Here is a 24,819-nt window from a genome sequence, read left to right on the forward strand (position 1 = left end):
AAAATGTAGTTTCTGAGGTAAACACACAGGGAAAGAAACAGTGTGAATACTTGTTAAGGAATGCTACCTACAAGACAGGCAGCCTTCAAGTCACCTGCTCACATCGGTCTACTGTCAGCAACTGCAGTTTACTCCTCTTTCTCACCATCTGCATTACCAGATTCACTTCTGTTATTTTTCCCCCTCAGAGTATTATGATCAATCTTTAAATGTCCCACACAGCTCACTTTTGATTCGTTTTATGTGTGAAAACACTGTTTCTTGATGTGAAAACAACTGACAAGTGAATTAAGCTGAACCTTTAAAAAAGACCACTACTGATATCTACAGACTCAGAAGTTTAAATATGACGCAAGAACTAAGGAAAACCAGCCAAACATGGGTGTGGTTTCGTGTGGGCACCGAAAGACATGCCACCGCAGATATCTGACAACTGAACAACATCCCAATGCAGATGTTAACATCACATGTGGGCATTTTAGATGATGCGTGTCATGAACAGCATGAACATATTGGATGTACCCAAATTAACCTTTGCCAAACACTCCACTTAAAATTTTAAGACACATTTTAAAGAAGAGCTTCAAGCGCTTTTAAGATGTGTGAATTTACCCAGAGAAACGCAAAAATCACACCGGAAATCTGTAAAAAAAAAAAAAAAAATAAAGTGCCTTCAAAATAAAAATGCAACACAGTATTGGAGGCGGAAACCGTGCATGTTTATATTATATGAACCCACAACTGCTTCTAATCAATATTTTGTGATAAAATTTAATTGTCATTGTCATTGATTGTTAATCAAACATTTGCGGTATCTTGTCGCTGCACCAAACTCCTACTAAATATCACAAAAGTTACATTTTGTGTGATTACAATTCAAGATGCACTGTGAAAGCTTGACGGGCAGCACTAAATTATTGCTTTCAGACAAGTCCAGTTTCTTCGCCGTATGAATTCCCCATGCACTATCATAAAAACAATTAAAATCTTTAGTTGTATGTTTCATAGTCAGTGGCTTTTTTTTTTTAACTTTACACTCAAATCACCAACATTATTTTATCGCAGGATTCACCAACCCTCCGACTCCGACATGAAGCATAAAAGTTGCATATTTTATTTTGAAGGTTGAGGCCGAAAGTGTATTTGTTAACGCGCGCGAGCTTGAAAGATGGCGAGTTTCTGTTTTTTTAAAATATATTTTCATCTTATGGAAATCGAAACCGTGAACAAATGTCCTGTATTACTCCCTTATTCTACCATGTCCTATTCTATGCTAACGCTACGTTTTCTTAGCTAACGCTTCCATGAAAAGTTTCTTAAATCGTTTCTGCGTCCACTTTGTCAAAGTAAATGTGTAAAACTCGATTCATAAAACTCTATTAAAACTTTTCTGAGCTAGAAAACAGACCCTTTAATAGCAGCTGTAAGTGAGATTTCCCAGCAGACTTCTGATGGAAAGCCATTTCCACGCTAAATTAGCTAATTAGACGTTACCTGGAAATATGTTCGGTTAAATGTCCGGGTGGCTCACGCGGCTGCTCTGTCTCTTCTCCCGGGAGGATTTCGGTGGTGTTTTGTTTTTTTTAATTCTCTCCTTGTGTTGTCAGGTCGGTGATGATGTGCTGAGCTTCTCAGATGCAGTTTATATAGTTTACAACACTCAAAGTAAAACCACACACATTCACAGGAGGAACCGTCCAAATCGCCTGCAAGCATCTGAAGGCTCGAGCGAGATTCTCTGATGCCTTTAAGTGCGGCACGGACACATTGCAATCATCGATTTATGCGCACTTAAACCCTGAACGAATCAATATTGTGTCGCTTACCAGAAAGGGAATACACCTGTATTAATCCGATTATACTCCCTAATAAGATATTCACACGTAAACAGCATTTTAATGATCACTTTATCCAGAATGAGATCTTAACACTGGCGTTTCCTACTGCATCAGAACAGCTCAGAGTGCATTGTTGTGTTTTCATGTCCACTTATTATCACAGAAATTAAAAGAAGTTGAGTTCAAATCGATATCATTTTTGTGTCATCTAGTTGTGTATTTGTTTACGTATTTATATATATTTGTTTAGTTATGTCTGCATCTGTAAATGCGTTAAAGGTCAAGTTCCTTGAATGTGTTAACTAGTGATGGGAGAAGTACTCAAATCATTTACTTAATAAAAGTAGTACCACCGTATAAAAATACTCCACTACTAGTAAAAGTCCTGCATTCAAAACTTAAGTAAAAGTACAAAAGTATCAGCAACAAAATGTACTTAAAGTATCAAAAGTTTAAAAAAATACTCATAATGCAGAGTGGCTACTGTCAGTGTTATACTATTATATTATTGGATCATTATTATTGTTACATAAATGTAGTGGAGTGAAAAGTACAATATTTCTCTCTGAAATGTAGTGAAGTAAAAGTAGTATAAAATGGAAATACTCGAAATAAAGTACAAGTACCTCAAAATTGTACTTAAGTACAGTACTTGAGGAAATGTACTTCCACCACTGGTGTCAACAGATCAACAAATGTGATTCAGACTCTGATTTTTAATCAAATAATGCTAAGTGGTATATCTTCAATATACAGTGCCTTGCTCACAGTGCTGCAGAATATTGTTTTACTGTTGAACTAAGTTTGAGGTGTTATAAAACAACATCTGTAATGCATTTAACAAAGGATACCACAGACCCGATAATGTTCAAAAGTACACTCCAAATAAAAAAAACAAAATGTAGGAAATACAGCACAGAAGGATTTAACTGTAAACCTAGAAATAAAGGAACAGTTGGACACGTGGAAGGAATTTACTGTAAATTGGCTTTTGTTACACACACCTGACCTCTGGTGGGTGCTTTAGTAATTACAGGATTAACTAATTTGGGTGTGACTGCTCTTTGATACCAAAACCAATGAAACACCTGTCCATAGCACTAGAACATACAAAGTATTCATATTTCACGACTCTACTTACCAGCAGCATGAAAGTGTCATAAAACATATGCATAACAACCAAAAGACAAATTAGTTATTCCCACTACAAATAGTAGTGCATAATTAATACTAACACAAATACGGCACAAAGGTAGAAAAGCAAGAGCAGAAATTAGAAGTTAGCAGACATCAACTACAAGCAGGTTGCTGTCTCGAGGCCCTGCGTTCATTGTGAAGCGATGAGGTTTTTGGGTAATTTGACTAATTGCTAGTTTGTTTGGTAATGTGCGTGACTAAATCACATTATAAACTTTTTCCGTTTTCCCTTATTAGTGTCTCAGTGAGGGCTAGTAAACTAGTTTTAATACTTTCAGTGGATATGCTTAAATGGTGCTCAACCCTAAATAAATTAGTGTTTATTTTAAAGTATAAAAAGTTCAGGACAGTGTGAGGGAAATTATACACATAACACGAATAATCATGTTTGAATATCTTTATTGCACGTGTATTTGTAATCATGATTAATTCTTGTTATGCTTGATGTATAATATAATCATGTTTATTTCCTATTAACTTTGATTATTTTGAATTTTGTAAATGTAACTTCTACTGAGTGGACTTTGGTGCTTACCAAGGCACCATAAATGTAACAGAAGAGATCACGAGATGTGCATGACAACAGAAATTCTGTTTGGAGTTTAACATTGCAAGAAAAGTATAACATTAGGATAGGTCATAAAGTAAGAAGGAACACTTGAAACAATGGTGCCTCTGAGGGAAGTTCTTCCCATGGGATGTTCGCAGAAAAGACGAGTTGGGCTTGTGGGAATATTAGAGAAGGTTGCTAATTCGCAACAGTCAAAAAGGTCAGGTCAGATAGTGACGCAAATCAGCATCAGCATGTGCCAGATCTATTGAAGAAAAAGGGAGTAGAATTGATCTTAAATGTTCAACCATACATTTTACAGTCAGCAGAAACATTTAGGTGCATGTTACAAAATTAATCCCAGAAATATGCAAATTAAGCTAAAAATAAACATGCTTGCATGAATATCCAGCACGAAGCCTACACATATTATCTATATAGGCTATAAACACATCTATATACTTACGCATGAAGAAAGTAACATAATAGTGCCATTTCAAAGAGTAGGTTAGTAAATGAGGACTTCCCACCTCTCGGACATGTTCAACACCAACAAAAACAATGGAGTTGTCCTTATTTTTACTTTTGATTTCAGCCTTAGGGGCTTAGGGCTCATATTTGACCCTGGTCCACCTAGCAGGTTTAACCTACTAGGTGGCTCAGGGGCAAATAGCAGGTTAAACTGGCTCTGATAAAGTCCACATCAGCACAAGCAGCAAATAAGCAAATACCTTGGTGAAGTGAAGAAGTGATCCCCGCCATCTCAGCGGAGAGTAAAACCTTTGGGAAGAATTTTCAGCTTCCAGTTTGAAACACAACAAGCTTGGCAGAGCCTTCATCTCACATTCATTTGGCAATGAGAGGCAACAAATCCTTCATGAGCAGCCCAGCAGGGTTAGGTTTCATTCTGTCCGGGAACTAAATAGGCCAGAAACAAGCCAGATGAGATGATATATATATATATACTTTTTAGCCATACTAGCGGCATGGCTAAGGGATGGCATCACTTTGGTCCTGACTGAAATAACTCAACAGCTACTGGATAGATTGCCTTTTTGGATAGATTGACATTTTATTACAGACATTCGTGGTCCCCAGAGGATGAATCCTTCTGACTTTGGTGATCCCCTGACTTTTCCTCTAGCGCCCCCAGCAGGTCAAAGGTTTAATTTGTTTAGTGAAATATCTCTACGTCTACGAGATGGACTGGCACATTGGGAACATTTTGTACAGATAGGCTATTCACCGTTCCCAGACAATGAAGCCTAAAACTTTGGTGATTCAGACTTTTTTAGCTCCACCTTGAGGTTGAAATGTGTTGTTTAAAGTGAAATCTTTCAACAACTGTTGGATGGATTGTCATGAAATTTGGTTCATGCAGTCATGTTCCCCTCAGGATGAACTCTAATCACTTTGGTGTTCCTTAGACTTTTCATCTTGGTTTATGACCAAATACCTGAAAAACTAATGACATTCCCATCAGCCTCAGCTGTACTTTGTGTTTTGTGCTAATTAGCATAAGTTAGCATGGCAACACACTACACTATGAAGGTGAACATGTAAAAACATTATACCTGCTAAACATCAGCATGTTAGCATCTTCACTGTTAGCATGTTAGCATGCTGAGGTTAGCATTCAGCTCAAGTACAGCCTTGCAGAGCTGCTAGCATGGCTGTAGACTCTACCGTGTCTACACCAGGAGGCGTAGCGTGAGCAGCATGTTAACAGAGCAGCAGCTTCTTCAGAATGTGCTTACTTGGATGAAAAGGAGGCTGATGTTTTTGCAGTTCCTACTGGTTGCCAGCAGAGCACAAGAAATGCCCTAGATTATTTAATGGTGCTTTAACAGGGGACAGCAGAATATTTACGTGATCAAGCTGTTCGCCCTACCCAGGCTTTACTGTTCACAGGGTTCAACTTTAGTCTTAAGTTTGCAAGCTGCTGTTGTACAGAAAGCAGGTGGCTTTATAAAACAATGCCATCGTCTCTGTGATGCTATTAATCTTTAACATCATAAGAGGAGAAGACATCCACAGTGTCATGTGAGAAACTGCACTTTACACTTTGCCAGAGGAGACTGTAACACCAACACGTCCATCAGACAATGTGTGTTCACACATGAAAAGGAAAACATGGCTGCATTTAGAAGAAATTATACAAGCTGTCACAGGTAAATATCACCGACTCAGACTGTACATGGAGTATGACTGATGGGCTGCATGTAAAGGATGCAGCTGAGTATCTCTCATATTTTATCTGTTACTTTACCTCAGATCGTACATTAAATTGTAAAGCTGTAGTTATGTTTAAGGGTTTTTTGGTCCCTGAGCTGCACTGTGAACAGTTTCACAAACTAACTTAAAAGACATCAAATGACAGGTTGACAACAGAACTGACAGATGTTAACTGAAAGGCAAATATTGACCCAATGTTTTCAGATAATGGTCTCCTCCTCTCACTACTCCTTTCACTGCCTTCTATATGCCAGGTGCTGTTCTGTGTGTGCATGACTTGTGAAGCTTTTCTGGTATGCTTCTCTAATAATCTGTAAAGTAAATAAACAGGTGAAATTTAAGTGAATTTGAAATTTTGAACAGACATTTTTACATAAAATGATTGATTCAATTTCAATCTGCAAACAGTTGCGGATCTGGCAGAATCTGGCAGATCCTTTTACAGCAGCTCATGGTCTTAGTCTACTGTTACACTTAAAGCTGCATTAACTGATTTTTTGGCCACTTGAGGGCAGCTGAACAAGCCGAAATCGCAACTTACATATTAAGGCCTTATGAAGTTGTTCTGGCAGACATTTTAGCAAATAATTAAAACAAGCAATTGCGGAGCAACATTAGCAATCATTTGGAGTCTGTTTGTGTCCACCTGATGAATGTAGGGCTAATATTCCCTCTCTTTTTCTCTGTTTGCCCTCCAGTGAGAAGAATATCTGGCTCTTTTGCTGCTAGATGTTCTCCTTTCTTCACCAACAAGTCTCTAATTTTGTCTGTCTGCTGTTTTAAGGAGATAGTGTACATTTTCTTCTATTCTGCTGTGAATCCAGCTGTCACAGTCATTTACTGCACTTGAACCATAAAAACACATCTGACTCTTATTTCCTGTGCAGGTTCAAAATGTTAACAAGGTGGTTAACTTTCACAGCTTTTCTGGCTGGCTCAGCAAATCCAGAAAAAGCAGCTACTGGCCAGGGCACTCTGACCGTAGCACCAACCTGCAGGGTCAAAGGTCATCCAGAGGAAGAGCTGACTTTAAACTGTGGAGACGGACAGAACGCAGGTCAGCAAAGAGGATCAACACAAACAGAGAAGACAGTGGAGAGAGAGTCCTGCCTCCACACCTGAGCAATTCAATTAAATTTACTTTATTTCACCTGAATAATCCACTCAGTATCAGTACTGCTTCACAAGGAGTCCTAGGGAAGCTGTCATCTGATCCACTGTATGATGTTTTTCAAATTCAGATTGATCAGATTCTGATGAGAAACACCAACTACAATAGTTATGAAATACTGTATTAGCGATTGCAATCTCTGCATGACACGTGTCAGTTACAGAGACAAAAGCAGTTACTTTTCTGCAATCAATACATTAAGAGTGTACATAAATAGAAATCATGATAGATTTTGAAGAATGTTTTATTACTTATGAGGAAAAAACTGACAAGATGCTTAATAACGTGTTACTAAAAATCAGCAGTTATGAGCAAAAAACTAAATATAGAAGCACAACATCTAAGGGTTTTCATTTCTCTAATTAATTAATTAATTAATTGAGGTGGGTTTTCTTTGAATCACATTTTCCTTCAAAGGAGGTCCATATTTTTCTTATTGTCAGCAAATCACTCATTCACTAATTTACTACTCCCGATATGATAGATACTTAATAGTTTACTCAGTAGTGAGCATCAAACTGAGATTTTATACACTTATAAGTCATACAAGCTGTCACAGGTAAATATCACTGACTCTACTGTACATGGAGTATGACTGATGGGCTGTATATAAAGGATGCAGCTGAGTATCTCTCATATTTTATCTGTTACTTTACCTCAGATCGTACATTAAATTGTAAAGCTTTAGTTACGTTTAAGGTTTTTTTATGTCAGATCCTTTTACAGCATCTTATGGTCTTAGTCTACTGTTCCACGTAAAGCTGCATTAAATATAAAACATCATTTTATGTCATCATACATGCACATTCCATGCACACTGCTTTTATTTTACTCCATTGGGGACATTTTTGAGGGAATCATATAGAACATAAAGTAAAGTAAATATAGTCCACTATGTTGTAAATAGAAGTAGTCTGTCTTTCAATACTATCTTACCCTGTCTGAGGCACTCAGACTCCTTTGGTTCCTACTGAAATCTGTAGTCACAAATATGTAGTTTAATTTTTTTTAAAAAGCTAAATCCTTTCCTAAAACAGCTGTACATTGTAGTTTTTTAGAAAACGTTGCTCATACAGGAGGAAATAGTGTGTTTGTTGGGGAATATTTGGGGCAGCAGGACGGTGTATGTGGGACTGAGTCAAAATAAACTACAGTGTGTGTTTTCATGGTAATGAAGGAACGTGTCATGCAACAGTGTGGCTCATTGATATATTTTTAATAGTTTTTGGAAAACAATGGCGCTCTATGGCACAGAGAAGTAAGATACATCAGGCTTTGGATACACAAATAATACTTGTTAGTAGGACTCATTGTTGGTTTGGGTAAATATAGAATATCACCAGACTCATCTTTTAATTTCAGTTTCTGCGTGGCAGTCACTCCATCAGCATTCCTGAAGCTTTGTGACTCCTCACCTGTGACTGCTCCTCCTTTCATGTGTAGGTATGGTCCAGTACTGGCACACCCCCTTTGGAGACCTCCAGACCCCTGGTTTCCACAGTAAACTGGACGCTGTCTTCATGCACCATGATGGGAGCCTGGTGCTCCCCAATACCAGCATCCTCCACAGCGGCCTGTACTACTGCTGCCTGCAGCACACAGAGGGAAACACACTGTGGCCGTACGAGCTCCATGTTGGTCATAACAATCAAAAGAACCATGAACGCAGCAAATATGAGAAACACAGCAGCTGGGATGCGTTCAGGTTCAGGAGGGATGTTGGGTCTGTGGAGGAGAAGCAGGCAGGTGATTCAGATGGGCAGTTTGTAGGAGCTGTGGTGGCATCAGTGCTGCTGACGTTTGTGGTGGGCTTCAGCGCTGGAGCTCTCACCAGGACTCATGTTCTCAGGTGCGTTCAGGGCCCGTACATCCCAGCTTTTATTCATACAGGGATCAAATTCCCAAAATCTGACAACATTTCTGTGAAATTATTTTTGCTAAATTTTCTGTCAGTAAATGCTCAAAACAGGATGTTCTATTAGTGATCAAAGTTGCACTAGAAAAGACTTGGTGTTCACTGTGATCGATTACATAACTCAAGCATGTTTTAAGAGTCTTTAAATCACAGCAGCGTAGGTGGTAAATATGTGAGCTGTAGTCTAAGGTATACATGTTTTTGTAGTAAATGGGCTGAAACATAGAAAACCATTTATATGATTATTTTTGCATTCCTGCACATAAAACAACTTAACGGATGTCATGCTAAACACTATAAATTATGATATATTGGTGTGGTGGTTATGGTATTCATGATTTTTACTGGATGGTTCTCCCACAGACAGACTTGTTTTCAGCCTAAACAAGATAGCATGAGGGAGCTGTCAGTAATGCTGCTAGTCAGTAATGCTGCACACCAAAAGGAACCCAAAAAGAGGAAAAAACAAACAAAAAAAAACGAGAGCTCAGAAGACAGAAAAGACCCCAGATCAAAATCTATAGTATCTCAGTTAGTTGAAAAGACACTTTCTTCTCTATAACAGCCATTGTTTATGATTTAGAATAGAACGACGGCTTTAGTTAGAGTAACTAGTTAACTGCCAATAAAAACATTTTAAAAAGGCGACAGGCATTAATGTATTAAATTAGACCTTATTACGACAAAAAAAAAAAAAAAACTGTGAGCCAACTCTCATTTCTGTCAGAAATGAACAAAATTGTAAAGCAGATATCTTTAATATAAGAAGATAGTGTGTAACTTATATTTACAAACTCCCACCATTTCCTCTTAGGTGTTTAGGGGCAGTCATTACAAGGTTGCGTTCACTACGACAAAAACAATGCCAGACTGACAGGCCGGACCATGGCTCTGAGGTCACCATGGCAACCCTGCCACCCATGTACGACAACCAGGCCTTTGAGATGGAACAGGTGTGGGATGACGACTCTGCGAGTTGTGCAACCATGGAGACGACGATTTCGCCAACAAGCTCATTTCCCCCTGACAAACCTCAGAGGAGCTTCAGGAACAAACGAGAGGAGGAGAAAGAAACCACTGCCTATCTGGAGGGATGCGACTACATGAAAGAGGAGGAGAGAAGGATGGAGAAGGTGGTGGCGGCAGGAAGAAGTCTGGAGAAAAAGAATAAAGGGTGTGATGGGGAGGTAGAGGAGGAGGAGGAAAGAGAGTTCAGTGGTTTCTATCTATTAGGAGGAGAAGATGGAGGGCATCAAACTGAAACAGATGAGGATGAGCGCAGTGAGGAAAGAGAGGAGAAAGATGGAAGAGAGAACAGGGAGGAAAAGAAGGAATGGAGACAGGAGGAAGAGGTGGAGGAGGCAGGAGAGCAGGAGAATAGGAGCAAGGAGGATAAAGAGGACAGGAGAGGAAGTGAGGGGGAGGCAGTAGGTAACAAGAAGAAAGGCAGTGATGAGAGGAGGGAGGAGGTGGAAGGATGGAGAGAGGAGAAAGAGGGCGGTGATGGAGAAAAGAGGAGGAGAGAGGAAGATGGAGAGACAGACATTTGCAGAGATTCTAAATCATCTACAGACACAAAACAGGAGGACACAGCGAAAAATGGCATCACAGAAGGGGGAGGAGAACCATCGTCCTCCATGACCTGCCCGGGCCGTCGCAGCCGCGTCATTCGCCTGTACCAGTACGACGAGGACGGCCAGCGATACTGCCACCTTCCAGACCCCGCCCCTGATGAGCCAGGCCCCACCCCCAGGCTCAAACAGCGCTCCGTCTCCCTGACACGCCTCAACGCCATCATGGCTGCCGCCTCAGCAGGGCCGCTGGACACAAGAGAGACAGGGAGGGAGGAGACAGAGGAGAGGCCACACTTCCACATGGAGATATAACAGAGACACTACAGAGGGTCGACAAAATAACGACATCATCACGTCAGAGGAGTTTAAAGGGCTGTTCGATCTTCAGTAGGAACCAATCGGCTTGAGGGCCACAGAAAGTACTGAGTGACAAACCAACACATTATTGGCTTTGATCTTTTCATGGGATTTGAATATCACCAGTCTTGTCCTTTAATGTTGTCATTTACCTTACAATCAGCTACCTATATCTTTGCTATAAAAAAAAAAAAGACTATACCACTTAATCGTTACATATTTACAATATTGTTGATATAAATTTTGGTATGTACATCAACACTAGAAAGCAATTATGAAGTAAAATATCTACCTGGATAATAAACCATGTGATTTGCCTCATTTTAACAGATGGTGGGATACAAACATTGATTACATTATTATTGTTCGCTTGTGTTTCCCCCCCCCTTCATATCAATTAGCTTTCATCATTTCAGGTTTCAGTGACAATCAGTCTTTAATTGTCTTCTTCAGGATGCCCTGCACACATTACAAGTTACTGTGATACATATGTGTACAAAGTGTTTGGTACATGAAACCTTTAGGTTGTACCAATTATTAAGAAGCAGCCTGTCATACTTCCATTTCCTTTTTATTACTGTGAAAACATCTACAAACAAGACACAAAATGGGAAAAAATAATTATCAAGAAAACATAAATTCCACAGCTCTTCTCTCAGTTCTTATTTTTTGTATTCTTATTTTAAAGAACTTTCCCCCACATTTTCTTTTCTTCAAATTAACACTATAAAAAAGTCTACTCAGTGGGAGAAACGCCTCTTGACCACAGTTGGCTGACGATGCACAGAGACAATCTCTGATGGGATGTGAGTATACCCAGAGTCCGTAGGGATGATTCAGTTGTCCATATTTGTGTGTGTGAGTGTCAGTGTGCGAGAGAGAGAATTGTTGGAGTCTATCAAAGTGTTGGTTATATCTGAAACCGCAGTTTTTCCTTTTTCTGAAACGATAAAGAGATTCCTCCTGTGTTTGTGGTTTTTGTTTTCTCTCCCTTTTTTTTCCTGTTTGGTGCTGTGACGTTGTCTGCTACGATGCTGACCAAGCTTTCTGCCATTCCACAAACTCGTCTAGCAGCACTGGCCCTGCAGACAAAACATAAACAGTTGCTCTCATTTAGAAAGCAAAACTTCAAAATACAATCACTTTTGCCATAAATAGGGACACTTTGTCCCTGATTGTCATATATCTGTACTATAAAATACTTTTTTCCATTTGTATGTAACACTTTGTCAATTAATTCACAATTACTAAACTCATTTATTCTGACAGCACTTGAACGCAACATAAACTAGTCTCAAAATATGAATGTGAATCAGTGTTTCCATATATAAAAAGGATTTACTTACATTTGGGAAAATGATACCAGCAAATGCTGATAAATGACTAATAAATGAATCAACAACAATTCTGATAACTAGTTATTTCAGCACTTAAGTCTGTCTTGCAGTTAATTTCTCACTAAGGTCTGTAGAGCGTAGTGGCAGTGCTGACCTTTGAGGGAATGAGAGAACCTAGAGTCTAAATGGAGGAAGCTATCATGTTAGCTGCTTTGCATCATCCAGTGTCATATAACCCTTGCTCTGCTGAATGAGAGGCAACACCAAGAGATTTCCTCTCTGTATCCACAACAAACGCTAGCAACACAACAACCCACAAGGAATCACTAAAGCTGGATTTATACTTTATGCAAAGGGTTAACAGGAGAAGGTTTTGATTTATATTTGTGTCAGATTTCATCAGTTGATAGCACAATCGCAACACTAGATGGGTGTATCATACGTGATCGAGCCATACTGTGCTTAAGCTATCATCCCCTTTGAGATGCAGAGCGATGGTGGGAAGGTCTGCCTTGTTTTATTACTGAATATGGGATTAGTCATTAACATTGTTTGATTCAGTAATAGAGAGACGTGACTGTGGTGAGTACAATCATGCCGGCATCAGAAACTTGAAGAAAACATAAGCAACCCATGCTGACCAATCACGGTTCCTACGCACGTAGCCACCGCAGGTACGATGTAACCCCTTAATGCAGAAGAATAAATCCAGCTTAAGTCACCAAGCTTCTAGTACTACCTATTTTGCCAGGAGGTGTGAATTAATTTCGCTGTGCCATTTTCTGGTGTGGGGCTGCCGTAAAATCTAAGTTGTTAGTGAGTTGCTTATATACTCACAAGCTCCGTCTTCATCGTAGTTACTGAGGTCTGTGTTGATGGTCCTGCTGAACTCCAGAACATTATACCACTGGTCCTTATTCATCCCCTTGTACTTGGACTGCTGCGGGAGAGACAAAAGAACACACAGAGAGAGAGGGGGGTGAGGAGAAAAAGATTGACAAGCAATTAAACACTTGTTTTGCTGTTAGAGAACATTTCTCCTCTAAAATAAACTACTGGTGTTACAACCACCTACAGTCCTTGTAGCTGCTCTCGTTACATCCAAAATTAATTATTGCAATGCACATTTCTCTGGCCTATCCAAACTAACAAGTGAGAGCAAACAGATTTACCTCCAGGAACTGGTGGAAGACTGGGAAGAGAGGCCATGTTCTCCCCAGCAGCAAGGCCAGCATGGATTTAGCCGTGTCCATGTCCAAACTCCTCTGGTCCTTATCCTGATGGCAAGACGACGGCACAAAGACAACAGTGAGCCGGAGGTGACGTAACTTTTGTGACCATTTCGGTCTACATATTGATCCTGTGACTCCTGCTGATGGTCGCTTTTCCACAGGAGTGTAATATTGAATCGGACTGTTGGAAAACAAGGCTGCACATTCACTGTATTAAAATCTCAACTCATTCTCAACCTGGAGTACACCTGTACGTCAATGCAGCAAGTTAAACCACTGGAGGTCAGCAAAAACGAGATTTTCAGTTAAGTTACTCTCTAAACAAAATACAAACAAAACACAGGAAACTCACTCTGGCGAAGTCAAAGGCGTATCTGTAGATGTTTTTGAAGACTACAGAGTCGTTGAGCTCACCACGCAGGTAATCCAGTTTGCTCTGTAGCCTCTCTGTGCAGTCACACCTGCAAGTAAGTGAAAGACCACATGTAAAACAAACAAACGCGCGCACACACATTGATAAGGCTTGGTAAAATGGTTACCAAACTGTGGTTCTTATATTCATGGGCTAAATGTGGGTGATTTGTAACTTCCATTTTAAGAAACAGAAAATTAAAAAGGTTAAAATTAAATGATTTCTTACTGTAATAATGTCATTCCCCTGAGCCACTCGTCTTTTGTGAAGAACCCCATACTTGCTGCTTCTAGATGCCAGGCTAAAACTAACATGATAATCTGCAAGAAAGAGAGAAGCAATAAGTTTGATCCTTGTGAACGTTTAAAATCAACATTGGAGCATGTGCACAGGGTCTTCATTCCCTATCTGTAGGGAGAGAACACAGTTTGACGATAGTTTCCTTAGACTGTAAAAAAGGACACAATCTTTCACATATAGATTTCTATTTTCCAAAGAAAAGGAAAAAAAAATTTAATATTAGAAGTTGTCTGAATAAAAGTCTCATGGAAAAACCTGCGGTGCAGCTCAAGAAAACAAACAGCTGTTTAAGTTACCAGTGTAATTCATCTAATTTTTCTCCACCAGCAAACATGATGCAGCATCAGCACTTCAGGGGTCTGGTTCCAGAAAGCGGGTTTAGTAAAAACTGAGTTTGTTAACCCTGAGCTGAGTTTTCAGTTCAAGAAACCGAGATCTCTTTAACTCTCAGTTACTGTGGTAACTGATTTTCTCTCCGTCTCCTCCCCTCCTGTCAAGTCTGAAGCAGCTGTCTGATATCAACTGTTCTAATGAGGAAATGAAACATGTGTCAAAGTGCTTTTGGGAGATCAGAATCAGAAATACTTTATTGATCCCCGAAGGGAAACTCTTTGTTACAGCAGCTCGCCTTTACGTCAGTGCACACAGGAGAAAGTACTAGCAAAAATATAATACAATACACTATAAAGACAGAAAATAAATTAAGTACCAGGTGGGTACAAGTATAAAATAAAATAAAATAAGTGTGAAGTACCAAGTGGGTTTACCGGTTGATGATGATAATACGGTAAAATAATACAATTTAATAATATAAGTAATAAGTAGTGGTGCATGTACTGTCGAGTTAAGTGTAGCTTATTGAGATTATTAAGATATTGCACAGCAATAATGAGGTATGAATAATATCAATAAATAGGAAAATCTAAAATAGGAAAAACTAAATATTGCACAGGAAAACACAGAATCAGATCAATATCAGAAACACAGATCAATAACCTGCAGAGGTTTATGTTGGGAGAAGATCAAAATCCCAGTTGTGTGTTAGTTTGTTACCCAAAAAAACGTCTTTACTAATATTTCCACCCTTATGATCAGTCACCATTTCTTTGAACAGCGATGTCTGTCCTGACCCTCAGCTCAGAATAACATCCGTGCATTGTCCCTCTTTTTTGCCAGTGAAAGTTTGCTATACAACAACGTGACTGTGTGCACACTGATAAAGCAACACAGGTTGTCAGAGCAGTTCTCCTGTATTGAAATGTTTACTGCACATTACTGTGGTAATCTCTTTAAATAAACAAAAATCTGTATGAAGCTTTGGATACATTAAGACATTGATCAATCAATCATCTCATATGTTTCATGATGTGATTGGTCACACTGATGGAGCATTGCTATCATCATGTCATATTGGAGATTATATGTGAATATTTCTGAGTGAGCATGATTGTGGTGCATCTGAAACAAACTGGACTAAATGTAGTTTAAGGTGAGTTGTTTTTTTTTTTAAATAGACTGCATTTAGTCTCAGCAGCATTTCAGTGACCATTTTTAAATTTACTACATGTTAAAATAAAGTCATTGAATGCTGTTGAGCTAAGATTTATATGTAAAATAGACAAACTAACACCCAGTTTTAACCTAAACTGCCTTTTCAACTGCAAATCACCAAAATCATTAATACAGGATTTGACTTTGAGGTTACAAACTGCAAGTAAAATATGTCTTATCAGTTTGATTTTGGATTTCACCTTCAGTTGCTGACACCAGCATTTTGTCCCCCGTCAGGTTACAGATGAATAAATATACATAAAAATGTAATGTATTATATACAGTCAGATTCGACCACTTTATCATCCATTTAGGAAATTCGAGTCTGGTAAATGATGACTGAGGGGACTATGCTGAATTAAACTGAATAGTGTTTACTTATTGACTCTTTTTCTCCACTGCTGCTGTGTTTTTTAAAGATTTTAAGCATTCACACGCATTAACATTTCTAGCTCCACTGGGATAAAAATGGAGGCTCTACTCTTTATTGACCCATTGCCATGGTGAATTGTAGTATCCCCACCCACCACCACCACCACGCATGTGCCTAACTCAGAGTAAACATACGCACTCTGAGTTCTTTGTTCCAGAACAGATGAGTTTTCCACCTCAGGGTTAGTCAACTCAGAGTTCAGGGTTAACTTCAGAGTTTGTTAAACCTGCTTTCCTCAGATAAATTACATACAACATATGAAGGACAAAAACACACTCTAAAACTTCCCTCTAATAACCACAAAGCAGGGAGTTGTAAAACTGAACATGGCCCGTATTTTTCAAGTGTCTCAGAGCAGGAAATCAGCCAGAAACTCTCAGTGTGATGTATTTTTGGTCCTACTTTTAGGACAAGGAGTAAAAGCATTTCATCAACTTAATGACTGCTGATATTTAGGAGAGCTCTAGAGGAGATGACGTTCAGAGAACAGAGACATGTTTTGGGAACACTATATTTACATACATATACATTACAATAACATTATAAAGAGATACTATTTTGAACAGTATTTTGTGTCACTGACTTTGTGCAGGTGCAGTGAAGAACGCACACTGTTCCTACGGAAAACCGATGTCCTCAAAACCGCAAACATTTTTGGAACGGGGAAAATCAGCTGTGCAACAGCAATGAGGCTGTCAGAACCAACAACTTAAAATCAGTCATTAATCAAACTTCGATCTCGTTCATGCGCCACGCAAAGATAAAAGTGCACAACGAGGTTCCTCAGTGAGAGCGGACTAAAACTGATTTGAACACTGTCATGTACCCCTGGCTGGATGCCATCTGCTATAAGAGTTATCTCAACTTAATCACAACAGGTAGAATCTAATATAGGGTCTTATTTTTATTTTTATTATAGTAAAGCTATTATAGAGAGACGTGTTCATATTGGGTGTCAATACAGAATATATGCTTGCAAGCATTTACTTAAAATCTAGTATGTAAGTAGCCTATTGGTAAATAGTCTTTACTCATTATGAAATTAAGCTATTTATTAATTTTGGCATCATAATTTTGCATTTATCTGTTATTTGGCTATACATGTACAACCTACAAAAACCACCATAATCAAATAACTCCAAACCTCAACTTTCAGAAAGACTACAACACGTATATTTTCTACTCTGAGGCTCCGAGTGTCGTAAAACAGCATTGTCTCACTCTCTCCAAGGAGTCGTGCTTCTCCTTGATGAAAGTCAGAAACTCTCAAGTCCTACTCTGAGGTAGGAGTGATTTTAGTTCCAAGTCAACTCTCAGCCCCGATAAATACGAGCCAGGTCAGGGATAGGCAGGGTGAATCTAAGAGCCGGGAGAACTCACATTCTCTGGTTCCACACCAATGTCTTCACAGAACTTCTCCATGGCCTCCGGACCGACCACCTTGTCGGGGCCGGCGTACTCGTGGAACCAGGCCAGGCACTTCTTATTGGAGAACAGCTTCTCAGCGATCGGCCTGGCGCCACGGATCTGAGGTCGCGTAAAACTATGACACAGACCAAAAGGTTTAGGTTCAAAATTACATAACAGTTTTAAAATAAATAAACTCATCTCATATTGGTAAGAAAAATGCTGTCACTGACTTAGGGTTTAACACATTAGGGACAATGTAAATATCTTAACTTTTTATTATTTCTCACATGGAACTATAGTCACTGATGAGTTAGGACACACACACACGATTTTGTGTATATTTTGTATAATAGCTTCACTAGTCACCATCTCATTATCAATGCAATATGAAACCCAAACATGTATCGCTGCATTAAAGTCATATTGTTCATATCGTAATTACTAGCAGCCAAGTGGGAAAAACAGTACACGTATCTCCCACCTGTTGAAAAGAGTCACAGAAGTGGGAGTTACATCCGAATAAATTCCAATATTAACACTACAATACAAACCAACCTGTATGTGGTTTCACTTGATAACGAACCACTACAAATACGTAACACACCAAAAGCAGAACATTTAGGCTACGTAACTGATGTGACTACAAGGCTAGCTGTGGAGGTAACCATCTTTTGGAATAATGCAGGAACGCTCCCAAGTCAGAATAACGTGAGGTTTTTCCTGTTTTGTCGACTTTGTGAATGAAAGTCTTTAAGGATTTATGGTTGACACAAGGGGTTAACGGGAATAGGTTTTGATTTATAGTTCAGCGCTGGATTTCTACAGTTAACATCGTCATCACAGCACTAGACGGATGTATCATACGTGGTTAGGATGTATTATGCTTAAATTATATTCCTCACAGTAACTGCGCTTATATTCTTCCTTTCACTTTGTGATACAGTGGGAAGGGTTGCCTCGTTTCATTACAGAATATGGGACTTTGTTGTTTCATTCACTATGATAGAGAAGGTTTGTAGTGAAAATGGCTTCGCTAGATGTACATTACTGAAAAGGAGAAAATACCGGAGCCTTTTTTTCCAACTCGCTTCATGTTGTCTTCACTCTCAACTGGCATCAGAAACTTCAGGAGAAAACACAAGCAGTCCAAGCTGACCAATCACGGTCCTTGTAGTCAAAACGTCTCACCTCTGTAGCCATAACGTGAAGTTACATTTTTGAGGAGGCGCACCTCAGCTACAGCACAACTACAAAGCCTGCAGACGTAGCCGCTGTAGGTACAACGTAACCCCTTAAGGCAGAAGTATAAACTAAGCTTTAATCATCTCAGAAAGCCTCCAACTATTTCTATATGTAATGACGACCGATACAGTTGAGAGGTTATGACATGTATGAAGACAGCAAAGACCAAACTGAAAGAATTTATGGCCACATTGCATTGAAGAAATCCAATTATAGAGCAGAAGCTGCTTCAAAGTGATCGTTTTGGTCCATAATCTACTCTGGCTTTCATAAATTTCAGTTCACAAAAATATTTCAATATATGCTTTACAATTACACTTATCAATTTGTGAAATACAAGTTTGGACATACTGACTTTCCTTCTACATAGCTGGTTACGGATAAATCAGTGCATGTGTTTACAATAAAGCAGAGTAGGGGGACAAATCAAACATCTGAGTAAGCTTCACAAAACATAGTAGTATTCGGGCTGGGCGATACCTCAATAGTATTGTTTGACTTTGAGTAGAACGATATTGCCAAAACCTGAGTGTATTGAATTGAGCAAAAGGTGCAATTTATTTCTTATGAAACGTTTTATGTGTTAGAGGATTTCTTCTTTCATTAGTTATAGTCTCACTTCAAGTGATACATTTATACAGTGCTCTCAATAAGGCAAATAAGATGTTAATTTAATCTCTGTGTATTTAACTTTATGCTGCTGCAGACTGTAAATGATTGTGACCACATTAACCTCAAACTAGTGCTGTGCTGGAAGTGTTAAGGAAATGCTACTTGATCAGACCCAGCAATGCCATCGTGACCTTTACATAGTATTCAGACATGAGACTGACATAAATTGCCATCACACTGATGTAACAAACTGTATGTCTAATACAAGAGCCCTGCAATAAATCTTACCTTCATGAAGGTTATAATGTTCAAGTTTAGTTAAAACTGTTGGGAGGTGTTGATTAACTTTATGGCCATTTTTTTAGGATTTAGTGTGCAGTGTTGTTGAATTGTACTGCATTATACTAAGGAGGTGTTTTTAATATTTTGTGCACCTCATTTATATCCATGAGGATAGACTAGGTGTACCTAATAAAATTGGCAACTTAGACACCTCTTTCCTTACTCTGAATAAACATGCACAAAGATTTATTTGCTTGGATTTCTTCCTTGCTATCTGAATGCAACATTAACACCCACGCTTATGTACTCACATTCCCTCAACACACACACACACACACACACACAGTGTAGATGAAAATGAGAAGGTGAGGGGTTCAGTATGCCTACTGCCAGGAGAAAGACAACCCTGCCAGTCCTTTTTCAGGCTACTGCAGGGTTCAGCCAGTGGCTGTCCTCTCCAGCTAAGAGCCTCTAACTCACTAGCTGCTTATTAGAGGTTGGACCAACATGCTACAAAACACACCCAAGACCCAAACTGAATGATGCACAGCAAACAAATATGATGGAGATGCAAGATACAAAAAGTGGGGGAGATTTCATGCACTGCAGATAGATGACCAGAGAGGACAGACATACTGTACAAAGTTAGTGTGTGAGTGAATACGTGTGTCTGTTTACCTTGTTATTTTACACCTGCGCTCATTATCATCCGCATCAGGGAGCTTCCTCTTCTTCTTCACAGGCATCACTGAACCTTTAATGGGCTTCACTAGCTGGGCTAGACGGGGGGGGGAAGAAATCACGTTAGCAGGGGGTGGTGAGATAACATCCACCTACATACACACCTCTAGATGACAATACAAGCCAATAATCAATTTCAGGATAAAAAAGGTGCAGGTTGCAGGTCATACCTGTGTACTTCTGGCTGCCTTGTCCATTCAAATCTAAGAGATTCTAGAATAAAAGAAATCCAAACCTCAGGTAAAAAAAAAAGGTCCCTGCACAACACTTTGATAAGTCTTAATCCAGTCAGAGGCGAGAGATTAAGACTGAGATACTGTACTGCAAAGTTTAACAGTACTATCACTGTGTAAATGTTGGACTGCATTAGCTTAGTCCGCTACATTTTAAAATTAAACTACTTACAAGCTTGTCCAGTGTTTCTGATATTGTAACGCTGTCTGCCAAACGGCCCGGATTGTTCCTACGAGTAGAGAATGTCAAACATTACTTACTTTTCAGCTTTTCATTATTATTAAAACCTAGAGGAACATTTTGATTGACCTAACAGCATCTCATTAAGCACAGTCTAAACATTGCAAATTGGCTGAAATGTCAACAACTGCAGTAAATTGTTATTTTAGTGGAAAAAGAAGGTCAGCATAAAATAGGCCAAGATCCTGAATTTGCAAACCTTACAGTGTTTAGGAAAACAGTTCAGCACTGACATAAAAGTAAATCTAAAAAAATCTTGTCTAAACATTTTCTAGTGCTTCAATATGAATTAATCATGGACCGAAACTTTAAAAAATATGAGTGAAATGCATGTCTGCTGCCATTACATGGAAAATTAATGTTTTGTCCTGTACCACTCACTACACTATGTGGCCAAAAGTATGCAGACGCATACTTTACAGCCATACAATTGTTGAACATCTCATTCCAGCTACAACGGCCTCCACTCTCTGGAAAGCAGTGGCCTCATTGAAATGAGGAAGGGGGCTGAGTTTGTTTACGCAGCACTGTTGTCTGTCTGAAAATGACATTAGTGAGTGGATGGGGTTGAGATCAGGGCTCTGTGCAGATCAGTCAAGATCTTCCACACCAAAACCAGAATCAGAATCAGAATCAGAATCAGAAATACTTTATTGATCCCCGTAGGGAAACTCTTTGTTCCAGTAGCTCTTCTTTACGTCAGTGCACACAGGAGAAAACGATATTATACACTATAAACAGGTCAGAAATAAATTAAGTAACATGTTGGTATAAGTATAAGATAAACTAAGTGTCGAGTACCAAGTGGTTTACTGGTAGATGGTGAAGTACAGTATAAATACAATGTCACTAATTATGTAATAAATAATAGTAAAAGCGGAGGTGCATGTACTGTCGAGAGTAAACTAGGAGAACAATTTCTTTATGGATGTGGCTTTGTGCACAGGGGCATAGTCATAAACAGGAAAGGGCCTTTCCCAAACTGTTGCCAAATGTGACCACAACATTGCCTGAAATTAAATAGAAAGTGTGTGTACCGGTGTCCTAAAACATTTGGCATAACATGTGTAAAAAGTTTTAATAAAATGGCCAAAACATGCTGGGCTAAGATTTTATGTCAATATCACATTAAAAGTGAATCTTGGAGATTAGTATGTAGAATATAATGCCTGTATAAGGCATGTTTACAAGACATAGAGGCCACTTTCAATTACAGATGTGATTGAGTTTAGTGTGCTGTCCTTTTAAAAAGGGACAACATGCCAGCTGTCATGAGCATGACTCATAATTCCCCAAATGTCAGCGTTTTCATATTCTAAGTGCTGTTGAAAAAAATATGTTGAATAAGAAAAAACTGCTCGGGTCGGTTCAACTTGTACTCTGCTCTTATCTGTCACATAGACGTACCGAGTAAAACCGAGGGCTGCGTCACCAGATTTATTTTTCTCCTGTGCTGTGACCAGACTTCAAGTTGGCTCATATAAACGCTTCACAAAGCAACTGACAGGCCGAGTCTGACATAACGGAGGACACTAACCGTTAACATTACAAGAGAACAGGGTTTATAATACAAAAGCTAATACTATTTGTGACGTTAATTAAGGCGAGGTTTTTAACGAGAATGACTACGCAGGACTACTGGGTGTCTGCTATGTTTGTGAAATTAAATGCAAGACTACAGGCTGTAGCAGAGGATATGGCTTATGTATATGTCTGTAACGTTAAATGTCTGAAATATGAAATAAACCCACTGTTGCGATACCTATTTTCAGTGAAAATCAGTAAAATTAAGAGGTTGGGTTTCTTTCGGACATTCTTTTACCACTCAAGAAATCGTCACAGTTAAGTGCTCAATTTAACACTCTGAGGGTCTGACGACGGTTTTAACGTAAGTTGTCGTTAAATAAAACGGTTTTAGGCTCTTCCGTTGATGCTAGCTTAACGCTGCTAACGAGGTTAGGATGACATAATATTATAAATCGTGACGGGATCTCGCATCCGGTTGTCGATTAAACGTCCTAGAAACTTTAAATTACAACATAAAACATATTTATTAGTTTTACATTCTTCTAGGGCTCAACCTTCGCTGCTAGGAGACTTCTTTTGTTTGCTAGCTAGCGGGGCACCGCGGTTGTCAGAGCTAACGTTAGCTAACTACACTGCTAACGTTAGCTAATTTGTCAACACACGCGTCAAAGGCTCATCAAATCCACCGGAACCAAATTAAAACGAGGTATAAGAGGGTTGTTTGTTTTAATAATCAACACTAGATTAAGTCCTTTAAATACTTCAAAACACTTACTTTTAACAGTTGGTAGTTGGTTAACAAATCTGTTCCACTCTTCTCGGCTTTGCTGGGGTTTTAGCTGTCGCCGACGTTTCCGGGGGAGTGGACGATACCACCGCTTTATGGGGGTGTAGAGCGAAATAAACGTTCCCATTACGAGGGAAATGTTTGCATACACGCGTTTTTAAATATAGAGATTTAAAAACAACATTTATAATATTATTCAAATAATATATATAACATTTTAGCCAACAGTGAACCACGGGAGGAAAACGGCTAAATATAACGTCCACCCTGCAGGACCGTAAAAAGGTGAAACGTGCATCTTTTTAAAGGAACAATCCTTTATTTTCGGCTCTCACATGCAGCTCTCTCACGTTCTTCAGTGCACTCTTTGACCCATGAAATCCCATGGACGTGAAACAACTTTTTACAACGGGCTGTAAACTCTTATCAGTGTCACATATCTATATTTATTCTTAAGTCTCTTTCAGGGACCTTATTGGGAAAAATGCGGCCAGATGTGTCTTTGTTAAGAAATGGAATATAATCTTTAGTGTATAATAATCACCTGAAAATAAGATTTTTTTCCATCTACAGAGGGAGCGGGTCCCCTTCTATGGAGGCCGCCATGTTTCTACAGTAGCCCAGAACGGACAAACCAAACACTGGCTCTAGATGGCGCCGTTCGCGTTTTTCGCGGCCACTGTAGTTTCTCCTACACGCTTGGAAGGGGAGGGTGATGCGAGCGGTATTCAAATGGTTGCAAACTGCAATTTCAGTGCTAGACGCCACTAAATCCTACACACTGGATCTTTAACTGCTAATGTAAAACTTCTGCAAGAACAAATTCATTACATCCCAACGCTGCACAACAGTCTACATTACAGACCTGGTTCAGAAAGGATCAACAAGAGGACTTGGGAAGAACACAGGAATCATACTTGGATTTGATTATCACCTTAAGACTTATTCTTGTGCACTTTAACATTATAAACTAACTTTCTGTTTCGCAGCCACCGTAGTCTCCTACACCCTTGGAAGGGGAGGGTGATGCGAGCGGTATTCAAATGGTTGTGCAAACTGCAATTTCCCCGCTAGATGCCACTAAAACCTACACACTGGAAAGAAAGAAAACAGAAATCTCTGTCTTTACAGTTGTCTTTATTTTGCCAGGAAATAAATCATTCAATTTAAAAAAATATTTGAAACAAGCAAAACAACGCGGCCCATGAAAGTAGTTGAACCACTCTCCTCCCACTCCAGCAACAAAGTTTAATGTCTCTTTACTTGATGTATAAGTGGCAAACATTCAGCTGGTTTAGGCTGCGATTGATTGTGTTTAGTTCAAGTTTTATGCAAGGCTACAGGTAAGTCTGCCCCCCTGTGCAGGCCGGGCTGATGGGCAGGTACACGGTTTCAAATGAGAAAAACACAGCAACCACAGCCCGCTCCACAGGCTAAACCCCACTTTTAGCTCCTTTAACCTCAACTAAAGTTAACCCAGATGTCTCCAAACAGGATCAAATGACTGAAAAAAAAAGCTACGTGAAGGTTTCGGTTTTGCCAGCTAATACTGATTATTGATTGGACAAAATATAACACATTCAACTATTGTTTAAGATGGTTTAAAATACAGAATGTCCAATAAAAAGGACAGTAATATAAG

At 39.2% G+C, this 24,819-nt stretch overlaps 3 protein-coding genes across 9 annotated transcripts in view; 1 reads left to right on the forward strand and 2 right to left on the reverse strand.

Moving 5' to 3' along the window:
- capn5a (calpain 5a) overlaps positions 1–1,746 on the reverse strand; it is a 33,764-nt gene extending 32,018 nt beyond the window's left edge. Inside the window, exon 1 of the mRNA XM_044201537.1 lies at positions 1,495–1,746. The gene's annotated coding sequence lies outside the window, so the exon portion shown is untranslated. The remainder of the gene's footprint in view (positions 1–1,494) is intronic.
- Positions 1,747–5,630: 3,884 nt separating this feature from the next.
- On the forward strand, positions 5,631–11,033 carry LOC122879085. 4 transcript variants are annotated; one of them, XM_044202788.1, is made up of 5 exons: positions 5,690–5,756; positions 6,519–6,573; positions 6,708–6,877; positions 8,435–8,840; positions 9,721–11,033. In XM_044202788.1, exons 1-5 carry the CDS (start codon positions 5,705–5,707, stop codon positions 10,790–10,792), a joined length of 1,755 nt encoding a protein of 584 aa, XP_044058723.1. In that variant the 5' UTR covers positions 5,690–5,704; the 3' UTR covers positions 10,793–11,033. The 4 variants fall into 4 exon arrangements, with proteins under 4 accessions (XP_044058724.1, XP_044058725.1, XP_044058726.1 ...); XM_044202789.1 differs by lacking the exon at positions 6,519–6,573 and having other exon boundaries at positions 5,631–5,756; XM_044202790.1 differs by lacking the exon at positions 6,519–6,573 and having other exon boundaries at positions 5,644–5,756; positions 6,743–6,877.
- Positions 11,034–11,818: 785 nt separating this feature from the next.
- dcun1d5 (DCN1, defective in cullin neddylation 1, domain containing 5 (S. cerevisiae)) lies at positions 11,819–23,319 on the reverse strand. Of its 4 annotated transcripts, XM_044202794.1 has the most exons (10): positions 23,166–23,268; positions 20,795–20,852; positions 20,560–20,602; positions 20,327–20,426; positions 17,483–17,645; positions 14,047–14,138; positions 13,759–13,867; positions 13,347–13,451; positions 13,012–13,114; positions 11,819–11,919 (listed from the first exon to the last, which is right to left on the reverse strand). In XM_044202794.1, the coding sequence occupies exons 4-10, from the start codon at positions 20,392–20,394 to the stop codon at positions 11,864–11,866; spliced, it is 696 nt and encodes a 231-aa protein (XP_044058729.1). In that variant the 5' UTR covers positions 20,395–20,426; positions 20,560–20,602; positions 20,795–20,852; positions 23,166–23,268; the 3' UTR covers positions 11,819–11,863. The 4 variants fall into 4 exon arrangements, with proteins under 4 accessions (XP_044058729.1, XP_044058731.1, XP_044058730.1 ...); XM_044202796.1 differs by lacking the exon at positions 17,483–17,645; XM_044202795.1 differs by lacking the exon at positions 20,560–20,602 and having other exon boundaries at positions 23,166–23,243.
- Positions 23,320–24,819: the final 1,500 nt, after the last annotated feature.

The sequence above is a fragment of the Siniperca chuatsi genome, linkage group LG7 (genome assembly GCF_020085105.1).
Source record: "Siniperca chuatsi isolate FFG_IHB_CAS linkage group LG7, ASM2008510v1, whole genome shotgun sequence".
Taxonomy (NCBI): Eukaryota; Metazoa; Chordata; class Actinopteri; order Centrarchiformes; family Sinipercidae; genus Siniperca; species Siniperca chuatsi.

Bases quoted from the DNA above. Each gene is read 5' to 3' on its own strand.
- LOC122879085 (XM_044202788.1), top strand. From the start codon at position 5,705: ATGAAAAGGAAAACATGGCTGCATTTAGAAGAAATTATACAAGCTGTC. The intron at 5,757-6,518 runs GTAAATATCACC...TTTGCCCTCCAG, and splicing joins AATTATACAAGCTGTCACAG to TGAGAAGAATATCTGGCTCT. The intron at 6,574-6,707 runs GTCTCTAATTTT...TTTCCTGTGCAG, and splicing joins TCTCCTTTCTTCACCAACAA to GTTCAAAATGTTAACAAGGT.
- dcun1d5 (XM_044202793.1), bottom strand. From the start codon at position 23,304: ATGGGAACGTTTATTTCGCTCTACACCCCCATAAAGCGGTGGTATCGT. The intron at 13,868-14,046 runs GTAAGAAATCAT...ACTTACTTGCAG, and splicing joins AGGGGAATGACATTATTACA to GTGTGACTGCACAGAGAGGC. The intron at 13,115-13,346 runs GTAAATCTGTTT...TCTCTCCCGCAG, and splicing joins TCTTCCACCAGTTCCTGGAG to CAGTCCAAGTACAAGGGGAT.